At 41.5% G+C, this 14814-nt stretch overlaps 1 protein-coding gene across 1 annotated transcript in view; it reads right to left on the bottom strand.

Moving 5' to 3' along the window:
- Window positions 1–1321: 1321 nt before the first annotated feature.
- Window positions 1322–14814, bottom strand: part of RRN3 (RRN3 homolog, RNA polymerase I transcription factor) — a 28026-nt gene continuing 14533 nt past the window's right edge. The window contains exons 11-18 of the mRNA XM_061401187.1: window positions 14357–14495; window positions 12398–12528; window positions 11064–11194; window positions 9936–10120; window positions 7896–8004; window positions 5288–5440; window positions 4400–4487; window positions 1322–3305 (exon numbers count right to left, since the gene is read on the bottom strand). Coding sequence (XP_061257171.1) covers window positions 3144–3305; window positions 4400–4487; window positions 5288–5440; window positions 7896–8004; window positions 9936–10120; window positions 11064–11194; window positions 12398–12528; window positions 14357–14495 — 1098 coding nt within the window. The 3' untranslated portion in view covers window positions 1322–3143. The remainder of the gene's footprint in view (window positions 3306–4399; window positions 4488–5287; window positions 5441–7895; window positions 8005–9935; window positions 10121–11063; window positions 11195–12397; window positions 12529–14356; window positions 14496–14814) is intronic.

Raw genomic sequence — 14814 nt, 5'->3', positions numbered from 1 at the left:
AATGGCACCCCACTCCAGTACTCTTGCTTGGAAAATTCCATGGACTGAGGAGCCTGTTAGGCTGCAGTCCATGGGGTCGCTAAGAGTCGGACACGACTGAGTGACTTCACTTTCACTTTTCACTTTCATGCATTGGAGAAGGAAATGGCAGCCCACTCCAGTGTTCTTGCCTGGAGAATCCCAGGGACGGGGGAGCCTGGTGGGCTGCTGTCTATGGGGTCGCACAGAGTCAGACACGACTGAAGTGACTTAGCATAGCATAGCATAGGATGCTGCAGTAAGCACTGCCTGGCAAGCAGAACCTTCGGACCCTTCTCCTCCAGTTGAGGTTGTTTAAGTTGGTACCAAATAGGTAAACATGGGAGAAATGGAAGTTATCTTTGCCTTGAAAAGACTTTTCCATGCTTCCTGCATAACTTTCTCCCAAGGTGGTGAAACAACTGACTTTACATGAACGTTCATCAAATCCTCACAACCGTGAAGCAGTTATTAGTAATTTCCACTTTTATTTTCAAAGTGGAGCTCCGAGAGGCTAGGTAACTTGCTCAGGGTCACACAGTTCCTCAGAAAGAAGACAGGTCTGACACCCTCGACACTTTACAAGTCCTTTCACATCTGTAAGAATTAGCCACTTCTCATTAAAGAAGGCCCACCCGTAGCAGGCAGACAAAATGATGGACCCTGGGATTCCTACTCCATTGAAAACCTGCTTTTGAGTAAGAGGAATAGAAAAATCCTGTTTTCACATAATTCCGAAGGAGATTAAACAACTTTTTTTTCACTGCTACTGCTAAGTCACTTCAGTCGTGTCCAACTCTGTGCGACCCCAGAGACGGCAGCCCACCAGGCTTCCCCGTCCCTGGGATTCTCCAGGCAAGAACACTGGAGTGGGTTGCCATTTCCTTCTCCAATGCCTGAAAGTGAAAAGTGAAGTGAAGTTGCTCAGTCGTGTCTTTTTCACAGATGTTCCTTAAAAACCTGTAACTTTCTGGAAGTGTTTGTTCTCCTTGGACCAGTTGGGTGGGATGCCCTCTAGAAGTGATCCTCATCATCAATATGCAACAATTTCTGAGTACTTGCAACCTGACCTTCCCTGGTGCCCCAGTGGTAAAGAATCTGCCTGCCAATGCAGAAAACGTGGGTTTGATCCCTGGGTTGGGAAGATCCCCTCGAGAAGGAAACGGCAATCCACTCCAGTATTCTTGCCTGGGAAACCTCATGGATAGAGAAGCCTGGTGGGCTTTGGGCTATAGTCCATGGGGTTGCAAAAGAGTCAGATACAACCTAGTGACTGAACAACAACTTGCAAACACACTGACAATTATTTTTGCCTCTTTAATAAAGTCTCAATTTCGTAAAGTCTCAATTTCAGTTTTCTATTGAAAAACGGTGCTTTAATACAGTAGATCAATTAAGAAAAAAAAACACAGAAATCAGAAGAACATTTTTGTGACAAGCCTCTTTATCGGGGTATCTCCCTTTACCCAAGGTGGTGAAACAACCAACTTTACATGAATGTTCATCAAATCCTCACAAGTAGTTCCACTTTTATTTTCAAAGTGGAGCTCAGAGAGTGTAACAAAAGTTCCAAGTTAACCACGTCACTGTTTTATTCTCACAATAGATTTTTTTTCCAACTCCTTTGAAATTTTAGACTTCTATGTAAATATATCCTTCTACATTAAAGCTATTCCCCAACTCACAAAGACTCCACTCACTGTTAATTTCTATGGACACATTTTCAATCACTCATTTTATGCACTATACAAAAATCCTATCTTTCTGTCAGCAGTTAAAAAGAGAACCTAAAGGCTCTCAAAGGACCTTCTACCAAGTCACCAAAAGAAAATCACCAATATCCAAAACTTTTTATAACAATAAAAATTTGTTTTTCAAAAACGTATTTACAGACTGAAACTCCAAATTCTACATTGCCATCAATGTAATATACAAGAGCATACAAAGCCCTAGGAAAGAGAAAAGTATTTCATTACAAAATATTTGTGATCAAGAAAATATCGCTTAACTTTAAATAAAGAATAGGAAATGTGACAGAAAAATAAATATATTTAAAGATGTCCATTTTCACAAATAACAAAAAAGTACACAGATAACAAATGAAGCTAAAATATGCAGGAGCTTCAAAATGACTCTAGCAGCGCTTGCGTAAGTCTGTTATACAGCAATGTTGTTTAGACTCCTCTCTCTCAGTGTTTGGTTATAAAAATACAAAAAGAGACTCAAGAGAGGAGGATTTCAGTGAGCTGGAATTCATGATACGATGAATAGCCAGTAGACAGGGACTGCGCTGTAACCCTGGCCTCTCGTTGCTAGCAAAACCGTTCCACCAAATAAACTAAAATCCCCTCTTCCCCCACTTTTGGACAAAGGAATTCTCAGTTACCAACATAACATTCCACCGCGAACAAGTAGTTCCAGTTCTAATAGCACTCTTGGGAGCCTCAAGATAAAATACTGTGTTTTATAAAAGTTCAACCCCTCTTTTAGTCAATGTGAACTACATTAACCCAGAACTCCTTTTTTCCTCTTAAATCCATTTTTACACTCACAAATGTATGATCTGTCTGATTCTGCTTCTCTAAATCCTCTCTCTCTTCCCTCCAGGCGTCTGTTGGTTTCTGAAGTCCTTGGAGATCTCCTTCAGTGCCAGCTCCAACCTGCAGCATCCAGGACCAGCCCTGGCCACCTCCCCCATCTGTCCTCCTGTGTTCCCTGCACCCCACTGAAACTCCAGAACACAAATGCAATTAGGCAGAGGGTACACAGTGTATCCAAAATAGTTAAACTCATTCTGAAGACTTTAAAGAGTGTCCTAGAGGACTTTTCAGTGAAAAGATATCGTGTCAACAAAGTCTTGTAAGTATGAGCCAAGCTTTCAACATTTATCACCAACTCCACTGTAAAATATTGCACATGATACTCTGTCTTTTCCTTTAGTCTCTACAGGAACAAAACAGAAAAAAAAAAGAAGAAAACAAAAAACCCAACCACATCTGTTCAGACACCAGAGTAAGTCTAACTTGAAAGTAAGATGCCTGAAGCATGTACTCGCTCAAGTTCAAAGAAACACTCAAACAGGATGAAACCCAGTACTGAAGGGCACTACGGGAGGAATGTCAGCCTCAGTCACAAATCCTTGTGACCAGGGGGGACTGGTCCGGCAGGTATAAGACAGGTGGGGAGCCCACACTACTTGAAGGGCTGCGGAAATTCGCGTCAAAGGAGCTCGGTGTGATTCCAACTTCACCTTTCAAAAAATCATCTTCCTCATCTTCTACCACCTCCTGCACAAAAACAAAGATTACAAACAAGATTGCAAGCAGCAGTTTGAAATGCTTTCAAGAATTCCTTTCCTCAGGAATGTGCTACTTCTGGAGAAAAAAAAAGTGAAGGAAAAAAAATCTTCATTTTGAAGGCTCCCTCTGATGCATACTTCTTTATTACAAACCATTCACACAATTGCTCATGACACATTGTGAACATCTCTTTAAAATCTGATTTTTTTTTAAAACAGATTTTAAGTTCAAGGAGGACAGGTAACATGATATATCACTCTTGCTCAATCTAACATAACATGGAATGAATAACCACCTTCCTAAAATGCAAAATTTAAAGAAAAAATAAAAATAAAAAGCATTCCAATGATAACTTATGAAAAAGCAAGGCACATTAAATCTGATTTTTAATGGAAAAACGAATGTGCCACAAAGAAACAGATGGTGACATTCCTATCTTCACCAACTATTCATGAAGACCTACAAAATTAGTGTGAACTTCTGGGACGTTTCAGCAATAAGCAAATTTGAGACTGTTTCTTGGTGGTAACTATCAAGTGGTAAAGATCTAAATTTGTTAAGCTGATTTTTAATTATCCTTCACGTCCCAGAGTCAGCATGTGAGCTATCTGGTTTGAACAATTCATTAAAAAGCAAGCAGGACTTCCCTTGTGGTCGAGTGGTTAAGAATCCGCCTGCCAATGCAGGAGACACAGGTTCAGTCTCTGGTCTGGGAAGATCTCACTGCTGTGGAGCAACTAAGCTCTCGTGCCACACCCACTGAAGCTCGCGCACCTGGAGCCCATGCTCCGCAATGAGAGAAGCCACTACCATGAGAAACCCACACACCACAACAGAGTAGCCCCTGCACATCGAGACTACAGAAAACCCACACAGCAACAAAGACCCAGCGCCGCCAAAAATAAATATATAAATCTTTAACAAACAAACAAAAAAAAAGGCAAACACTCTTCTCACAAGAACATAACCTGCGTCTGGTGTTCTGTAATGGCTGAATGAACAAATGTAGTATTCAAATATAACACTGCCTTTAACTCTTTGAGATTCCCAGAAAAGTGTATTGAAATCACAACTTTATTTACCTTTTTAATCGGTTTCTTAAACTCCTGAAGCTCTTCTGCACTCATGTCTTCCCATATCTGATAAAGAGGATCGATGAATTTCTTTGACCTGTCAAACACATTTCAAAATCAAATTAAATAAATACTAACAGCGAAAGTCATATATTTATTAGCTCTTTTCTCACAAGATCCAAAATGAAAAAGCAAACACTATAACTCAAATAACAAGTGTCCAAAAATATCCTATGCAGGATCTGTTAACATGGCTCCTTCTTTGTAAGAGCACATCCACTCACATAGATGGAGTATTATACCTACTATTTCTCATCTTTTCATTTCAAGTGAAAACTACTTCGACTGTGCAAAGACTGACAGTGAGTTATAGTATGTTCAAACTGAAGGTGAAACTCTATTATTCTAGAACTTCCTTTGCTGCTAGTTACAGACTGTTGTAACAGAAATTCTGCTTCCTTATATACATGTGAAGTTAAGACTGGCCTGAGGTTTTCTGTAATTATCCATCCAGAAAAATCATTTGGCATTTGCTTATATCATGCAAGACTATGGGATGTGGTCTCTAGAGGAAGGAACGAGTCATTTGGGAGAAATTTATGAGCAAAGAAAAGGCAGCATCCTCCTTCTCCAGCCTCTTTTATGTTCAAACCAACAAGTTTCGAGGATGACAAAAACCCCTTGGTATCAATCTGGGCTCCTACTGAGGTAGACCCTCAGCAGCCTCAAACCGGCTTCTCCACATTGGGCCTGGAATACACACGAGGAGACCACGAGACCCTATCAAAGGCTAGAAGAACCACACACGACAAAGAAACGCTAAATGCTGATCCTGGGAAAGGCATATACACACCACATTTAAATTCACCACTGAAAGGTCAACTGTGTAAGACTCACCTCTTCAGCACGCAAGGATCAAAGGGGAAGAAGGTGTCCAGTGGGTTCGTGCAGGTCTGCACCGAGTCCCCCCCAGCAGTGTTTCTGATAACAGGCAGCATCTGGCGGTTGTTCCTCTCAATGAGGGTGTAGCAGAAGACGAGCTGGTATTTGCTGTGGAACAAAACCAACACCGACAGAAGCATTACTGTGCCACAGTTACTCTGTATGGACACGCCCATTTCTGTGTGACAACCACCCCAACACATAGACCTTACTGAACATAACAACTGCAAGAAAAAACAGCATAAAGTAGAAAGTAATCCTTTTTGGGAACAGTCCTCTGGGCCTACTATTTACAACTGGCAAAGGAGGAAGAAAATGTACCATCACTTTAAGAATATGAGAGTGGGCTTAGATTATTAATAGGCACCACTCACTGAAAACGAATGGGTTCACAGTAATTGTTATAATTTACAAAATTATGTAGCTGTCTACTTATTTTTACTGTTTGTAAGAAAATCAGTGGGTTGGTGGAAAAAAGGGCTTCGGGTTTCACTGAGAGAAAATACGCATTGTTGATGGAGAGACTTGGCTACTGAAGAAATTAAGACGGGTCCTAAGGGAGAGACATGGGGTTTACTGAATCCCAACCTCAGAAAATGGTAAAGAAAGGAACAGGGAGTGAAAACACTTAAGTGGACAGAAGACCTTGCAATAAAAATCCATGGGACCAAGACGCGGTCAATCCCTCTTCGGGTTATGACTTAGCAATTCACGATCATCCACCGGGCCGCTTCTTTGAGATGAGGACTTAGCTTACTTCTGTAAACTCCCGGCTCCCCGATTCCCTCACACAGTACTCATTCAGGCAGCTGTTCTCAGGCTCTCAGCTCATTACTGCAATCTTAAGTGCCATATGGCTGTTTCGGTTCCATTAGCCAAGGATCACAATTGACTCGTGGTGGGAAGGTAGTAAGGCAAAACTGCACTTTGCAGTATCTGGTAAAACTGAAAGTGTGTATTTCTATTGCCCAGCAACTGCACTTCTGGTGACAGCAGTCTGCCTGTGCGCCAGGACACACTGACTCTGTGCGACCCCATAGACGGCAGCCCACCAGGCTCCTCTGTCCCTGGGATTCTCCAGGCAAGAACACTGGAGTGGGTTGCCATTTCCTTCTCCAGTGCATGAAAGTGAAAAGTGAAAGTGAAGTCACTCAGTCCAGTCTGACTCTTTGAGACCCCATAGACTGCAGCCCACCAGGCTCCTCCGCCCATGGGATTTTCCAGGCAAGAGTACTGGAGTGGGTTTCCATTGCCTTCTCCTTAAATCCCAACAAAGAATGTATTTTTTTAAATTACGAGAACATTACACAGCAGTCAACATCAAAAGACAGCCATATGGGTCCACATGGTTAACTCAATAAGTATGCAGAAGCAGCAGCTACAGAGTAATACTTAAGATCCTTGACACAAACCTTTATTTCCACCCCTTGCTTGCAGCCTCCCATCTTACTCCTCACCTCCACCACTAATACCAGCCCCAAATCTCGAGCCTCTATGACCAGCCTGCCCCTCAGCTGCAGCCCCTACTCCTACCCACACATACTCTACAGGCAGCAGCCTCTGCCTTGCTCCATCCATCCTTATTCTCCCAGAGACTATCTTCCTGCAACATGCTAGAAATGTCCACCCGCTGGGTACTATTGCTGGTTGGTTTCTTATTTTCCTACTATCATTTTTGAGATCTCAGGAGAGAGAGAAATCCTTAGACTAGATACCCACTGAAGGAAAAATGAGGCTGCTGATGTCTAGGGGAGCAGAAATCATCCTTGTCTTCTAATAGCACCATCTGTTGAGCATTTTAAGCTACGATCTGACCCCATGGACAGAGGAGCCTGGAGGGCTACAGTCCATGGGGTCAAGAGGAGTTGGACACAACTGAGCGACTAATACTTCTTTCTGTCCTCAATATCCTAATTAGAGGCCCAAGGTCTCCAATTCACTTTCTACACAAAGCAGGATAGTTCAGTGAATGCTGACAAAGGAGCCAGCCTGTCGGCATTCAAACCTTAGCTCTGCCACAGTCTACCCATGACTTCTCCCAAGTCATTTAATCTCACTGTGACCCCACCTTGTCATTTATAAACAGCGGTTAGTAATACAGTCATAGGACAGGTGAGTTCTGTGTAGAGTGCTTATCGGAACCGTGCTGGGCACACAACAAACGCCATGCATCAGCTGCGGCCACAAGGCCCCCACTGAACCATTTCCCTATTTGTTGGATGTTTATCTCATGTCCAGTCTATTTTTATTACTATTATAGGAGTCATTCTAATAAACATCTGTGGTTTGTACCTCTTGGCTTGCGAACTTACTTCAAAGTGCCTGAGCTTCTGCTGAATGATCCTCTTTAGATTAAAAAGCAGTAGCAATTTCCAATGCCACCGAAAGTATAAAAACAATACCTTCAATGCAGTGTTTTCTGCAGGCACTGGGTTACTGGTTTTTAAATGTCTTTTTGTTATGAATTTTGTTAAGTAATATCACAGAAATTTAATGGAATTTTACAATACTAACCTAAGCTTACTCTTAAGTAACTTCCAGAAATAAAGCAGAAAGAACTTACTTTGTGATTGCGGCAAAAAAGTTAACGACTGAGGGCAGGCAAATCTTCAGAGGATTCAGCTGACTCATCACTATCCGTTCAAAATTTAGACTCTGAAGGTACCTCAAACCTTTGATTAAAAAACAAAAAAAATTTTTTTTAAGGTGCAAACACATGAGTCTAAGCAACACTCATTATTCTATATATTAAAAAAAATTTTTTTAAAGGGTATTTGCACAAATGCTTTAAAGGTTCATGTAGATATTCACATAGTGCAAAGCCCAAAGAATATCGTTTATCTTAACCACACGCATTTACGACCAAACCAACTTTTCTAAAGAAAAGAGTTTACTCTTTTAAAGATCCAGGGAAGTAAAGATACATTCCCAGTGGGATATGAGCTTATAAGACAATTTGGCACTCAGATACATGCAAGCTCAGCACATGCTGACTGCAGAGAGGGAAACACAGACCATGTGATCTGACTTCTGCTAACAATCACGGAATCATTAAGCAGCTGAGGAGCACAGTAAATTCTCCATTCCCTCGAGGTAATGACTGTACAGTATGGAATTTCTCCTTCCTGAATTCCATATATATATATACACACACACACCAATATGACAGTTAACAAAACCAACAGCAAGACTTACACATCTTAAATTAGCCGTAAAGTTGAGCCTATTTTTCAGGTGTGCATTCACTGTACTTCAGGGTTTTTTTGTTTTTATAACAAAACCATGGAGGTAGAAGGAAAAATTAGGTAGATACTACTGTCTTGGGATCAATGACTATCCTTATTAAAAAGAACACCACACTTATTCTAAGAGGTGAGCAAACCAACTTGTGTCTAAGTATATTTTTGTTAGGAGATTCTATGATCTATATATTCTGATAAAAGTAACTAAAAATGCAATAATGTAAAGACTTATAAGAAATAGATCATCTTTAACTAAGACTCTTAGCATTTATTTTTACAGAGAAAAGCACTGATTTTACTTACCTTGTGATAAAACCTTGTCCTACTACTGTTCATACACCTATTTTTAAGCCCCCTATCTTTTTAGTAGTAGTCATGATATAAGAAAGTACATGTAATGCAACATGTACAAGCCTCAGTTTAGAGCTGTGATTCTCAACCAAAGGCCACAGTGCCCCCAAGAGAACATCTGGTAGTGTCTGGAAGATAGTTTTAGTTGTCACAACACAGGACGAGCAGGGCGAATATTGGCATCAAGTGGGTAGAGAGTGCGAGATGCTGCTGGTCACCCTATTATACACAGGACAGCCCCCACAACAAAGGATCATCCAGCCGAAGGTATCAGCAGTGCAGAGTCTGAGAAACTCTGGCTTAGAGGAAATAGCCTATTAAACCATTTGCGTTATTCATGAAAATGAAACAATTTAAACTGACTTAACTGACGGTGTTCTTGGGGACTACCTTCAGCTGTAATACACTAACCCACAAAACAAGCTTCATCTGGTAGATTCAAATTTTAACTCTTAGAAATTAGCAAAACTGTAAACCAGTAAATTAACTCAAGTCTTTGGATATAGGAGCATACCTGGAATAACCTCAAGCTTCAGGGTCACCCTCACCTGGTTTTAATTTCTCATCCTGCCAATAAGTTACTTCCCTGGGGTTTGGTCTCGTCTGTAAAGAAGGGATGACGTTTGCAGTTCACTGGGCCGTTGCAAGGATGGGATGGGATGGGATGGGATGGGATGGGGGCGGCATGGAGGTGGGGGCTGAGGATCAAAAGCGCCGAGCCCGGTGCAGCCACAGCACAAGTGCTGAGCCACAGCTCACATCTGACAACGACTCCTGCTGCCACCTTCTAAAGCGGAGCTTCTCAATCACAAATCCATTGACTGTTAAAAAGGCGGCTTAAGGGACTTTTAGGGGCCCACAAGCTGCTAGAAATTATTTGTAAAAGCTTGAGTGCACATGCAGTTTTCTAACAAACAATTTTTGTCAAAAAAGTAATTAATCTTCATTCTGAAGGATAACTAGTACATAGGAAAATCCAGTTTCATATCCATCAACCCCACATCACTGACCTTCCTTCAGGTTTCCACTTAAAAGCTGCTTGTGTCTAAAAACAAAAGTGTAGAACACAGCTTGGCAGGCTGAATAAAATGGTCCATGGAGAGCGACGTCACAAAATGCCTTTGTTCCTGAATCCTGGTTATTAAGGTATACGTGCAGCCAGTTAACCAAAAGATCTAGGCATGATTTTACAGTACTAGAGAAAAGAAAAATTCAAGTCAACTTCACTTGCTTCATAACACACTAGAGTGACACAAAAACACACAATTGCCTCTCATTGCAAACTCAGAAAAGTCTGTCCACTGGCTTCTTTATCTATTACCCATGGGCACAGAGGAGAAGCAAGCAAAGGAAAGAATGGGCAGGTGGAAAGGCAGCCTTCCATTACAAAGTCAAGAATGTGGACCTTCCAGGACAACAGGAAGGCCCCTAAGGCGGCCTAAAGTGTCAAGAGTTGGAGAACAGTTTCTCCTGGTCAACTCAGAAGGGCTTTTCCGATGGCCTCCCAGTCCTCTTGAGGGAAAACGGTTAAAGAGAAGGCATGTCTACCCACATCTCAGAAGAGAAAAACAGCCTGGCTGACTTCACCATCCCCTGGGGGTTCTGATGAAGTCCTGTGGTCAACAATTTAGGACAGAATACCCAGACAGCTTTTAGTTGTCAGGGAAGGGTTTTTAATAGTGTTCTGGCCCAAGGATATCTTCATGGATCACTAGAAGAAACAGGCCCAGCACTGGCCTCCTAAATAGATCCATTACCTTCAAAGGGGATTTTTTTTCTTCAGCTTTAACAGATACAATTGATTCGGAATGCAAATGAAAAATGACAAACCTATAAAAAGAATCAAAACAGTATACAACACTGTACACCATCCACGAAGACAAACGGATCTTCATGTTCAAGTGCAACGATACAGATGACAAAAGCTTTGCATGTGAGGTTTTACAGTTTAAAAATGAGACATCTTATTCTGAAATTGCCTCTTGGAAATATAAACATCTTGCATAGAGTGGAGAAACAAATTTTTCACTTTAAAGACAGGCCACAAAAATAAGGCAGTTATTTCTCTAACTTGAGACAATACTATATTCTTTTTTAAAGCATGATAAGAAAAGCACTTGGAAAATCAGGTTACTTACATAAGAGGAATAAATTTAGCTCTTGCCAAAAAGCTCCCAATATAATTTGCAGCAGCTTGCCTGATGATAGCAGGATTATTTGGATCCTGCAATTTTTTCCAGAGATGTTCCAAAAATGCTTCCGCAAATCCCTATAAAAAGAGAACGTGTTGGTCTCCTCTTTTTCTAATGCTTCAGATATTCTAGCTAGCAGAATTCTAAGATTTTTAACTCACCAACATGGGAAAGCTCCAGTATCTCAGTTATACTGCTAAATAATGAACAGGGTCATCATGGTTCTTATTTTGAAAACACTCTGAGATAATACTATCAAAAACAAAAGGCGTTCCCCAGCTTTAAATAATTCAATGGATGCCCAAACCAGCTGAGCATCAGACGTAGGGCTTTGGAACCCCACACATCAGGACAGGACTCTGGGATCCAGCAGTCTGTAAAAGCTCTGCTAAGTGAGAATTCTCTGGCGGCCCGTGCTCTCACTGCCAGGGTGCAGCCAAACATAAATAAACAAATAAAGCTCTATGACTCTGATATTTAGCCGTAACTAGAAAGCAGTGCTTATCCACACTCACATGGGAATCCCTTTCGCCATACCCTCCAGACTGCACATAACAAACTTAACCAGAAACAGAAACGAGGATTAAAGTACAGTTGATATTTGACTAATTATGCTAACTGTAGGGGAAAAACTGACCAGTTCACCTTCTTTTCAACGAAAAATGCAACCTCCAACTTCTCTCAAACAGCTCTTTTCAAAAGCTACTAACATATGCTTTGGGGCAGATTGAGTTTAACCTTCCTACCCATGACCAGTACTCTCCTAGACTAGGACTAGGAAGCTATGAAATAGTGCAAAGAAGAGTCCTATGTTCTTTTGTTTTGCTTTGTTCTCAAAATAGAAAAACAAACTCTTAAGTTTTAAAATCCTGGATTAAAACTTTAGTTTGGGCTAGTTAATATCAACTGAAACAGAATTAAAAAAAATAAAGTTGCATACTGTATATGAGGTTTTTTAAAATTGGAATATAATTGCTTTACAAATGTGTCCATATGAGATTTTAGTGAAGGCTCGAATTAAAGGGAAGGACACCACCTAGTGGACCAAACACAGGATGACGTTTTCAGAGCACAGCTTCAGGTGAAGGAATGCCCTCTCCTCCTTCTACAGGTTGAGAAGGGCTTTCTATTTCACTAGAGGCACTAAGTTAAATGAGCTCAAGACAAAGAAGTAGTCAATTCATGGTCCCTCTTCAACATTTCCCTTCACCCCTCATTTTTTTAAGGAAAATTTGGGGCAAGAGTAACAAAAGCTATGATAACACAAATGACATACTCACCAATTTAAAGCTACAGAGGTAAAACATGAAAAATTGCACATGGCAAGAGGCATGGGTGGGCAACAGGAGCTTGTCAAAGATGGTTATGAGATCTCGATACAAATCTTTTGTTTTGTTGTTATCAATCTTACCTGTGAAGAAAATTTGGCATTTCAGTTTATTTATAAAGACATTATTTTCAAGCCACCAGTTTCATTTACCACATTTTTAAAAAGCAAACAAGACCATTAAGAAATACTTCATTCGTGTAGCTAATGGGGGGTCGGTGGGTGGGGCCATAGGATGCCATCTTTATCTGGCACAGAGCTTCCATTTTAATTATAAAAATCCAGGACTGGTAAGGAAGTGGGCCCTTATCTCACACACACCACTGTGATTCTACACACTGGAAAATCGCCATTTACAAGTTCTACTGCTAGGAATTTATCGCAAGCAGACAAGTGACAATACAGGTCTAAGTACGTTCATTACACTGTTACTTATAATGGAAATACAGCAGGGGGAGGAAAAAATAAGAAGCCAGTTAAATCCATACGATTAATAACTATTTTAGAAGAACCGTGAATTGTATGAGAAAATGTTCGTAAGAGGTAAAAAGGGAAGATTATAAAATACTACATATCGTGTGATTCCCCCCGAGAAGGCAATGGCACCCCACTCCAGTGCTCTTGCCTGGAAAATCCCATGGACAGAGGAACCTGGTGGGCTGCAGTCCATGGGGTCGCTAAGAGTCGGGCACATCTGAGCGACTTCACTTTCACTTTTCACTTTCATGCATTGGAGAAGGGAATGGCAACCCACTCCAGTGTTCTTGCCTGGAGAATCCCAGGGACAGGGGAGCCTGGTGGGCTGCCGTCTATCGGGTCACACAGAGTCGGACACAACTGAAGCGACTTAGCAGCAGCAGCGTGATTCCCCAAATCCATTGAGAAAAACACATACACCCATACAAATAGAACAGAAAAAAAAATGCTAATAATGGTTCTCCAAATAGGACTGTGACCATATAAACTGTCTTTTTTTAAAAACTCCTTTCCTGTATTTTCCAAATCTTCTCTAACCAACATGTATTACTTTCATAGCAGCAAAAAAGTTAAAGTAGTAACATTCTCAACTCAGATTCAAGCCCTATTATTCTGAGTGGTTGAGTTTCATTCTTAAATCTGAGAAATGCAAATAGAAAAAAACTGCTTTTTTCAAGGCAAAGTGTCTAGACTAAAAACCTAAAAATTCCATTAGGGCAAGAAACTTATCAATTTGTCCACCAACACTTGGAACAACCACAAGTACCCAGACTGTAAATTTCAAGCGTAACACAAGTGTGCGCATGCACGCATGCTAAGGCGCTGCAGTCATGTCTGACTCTGCAATCACAGGGACTGTAGCCCGCCAGGTTCCTCTGTCCATGGGATTCTCTGGGCAAGAATACTGGAGTGGGGTGCCATGCCTTCCTTCAGGGGATCTTCCCGACCCAGGGATCAAACCCACATCCTCTTAACATTTCCTGCATTGGCAGACACGTTCTTCACCACAAGTGCCGCCTGAAAAGCCCCAAATATCTACTAAGTGTGCGTATGCTTGGTCACATCCAACTCTTTGCAATCTTGTGGACTGTAGCCCACCGGGCTCCTCTGTCCAATACTGGAGTGGATTGCCATTTCCTTCTCCAAAGTATCCACTATACCATTCTTAAATGTCTCCAACTTGAGGTCCACCTTCAACTGTCCAAACTCCACATATAATCTTTTAATACAGTAGGCAGTGAAAAGATCACCAAGGCCTTTGAAGACAAACAACTGAGTCTGGGTCCCAGTCCCACTATTCTCAAGCTACGTCACGGTGGCAAACAATCTCTCTAAACTTTCTTTTCCTCATACTCAAAACAAGGATTTTTATAGTGGTTTTCCATCAGTATGCCCAGCACTGTGCATCACAGCTGTGACTTCTGCAGGCTGTTACCATCCACATAGCAGACATCCTTAATGTAGGACAAGAGTAAAGACAGGAGGATGTCTAGGCGCTCAGCCATGGGATGGACCATCTGATCGAGCCTTCCTGGATCAGCCTTGGTTTCATGGTCAGCTTCTTCATCTTCATCCTTTGAAGGTAAAGTAAAAACTGACATTATAAAAACTCAGTAAAAGTAGTTTAGGGAGAAAACTCTGAGGTAACTGTTTCCTTTAAAAGACAAAGAGAAAACCCGGAAATCTTCCCAGGCAGGGGCTCTCAACCAGAGGCATGAATCAGAATCACCCTTGGAATCCAACAGGAAAGCACAGATCCAGCCTCTGATGCTCATGTACAAGAGCTGCCTACAGTGTGGCCATGCAAACATCACAGATTTCCCCCAGGTTCTGGCACAAACTATTGGTGCCAGGTTTCCTTTCCTGGGACAGGGCACCCACCCCCTCAGCTGC

This window comes from Bos javanicus, chromosome 25, assembly GCF_032452875.1.
Source record: "Bos javanicus breed banteng chromosome 25, ARS-OSU_banteng_1.0, whole genome shotgun sequence".
Taxonomy (NCBI): Eukaryota; Metazoa; Chordata; class Mammalia; order Artiodactyla; family Bovidae; genus Bos; species Bos javanicus.
Note: the sequence above shows the minus strand (reverse complement) of the source record. Positions and strands in the feature narration are given on the sequence as shown.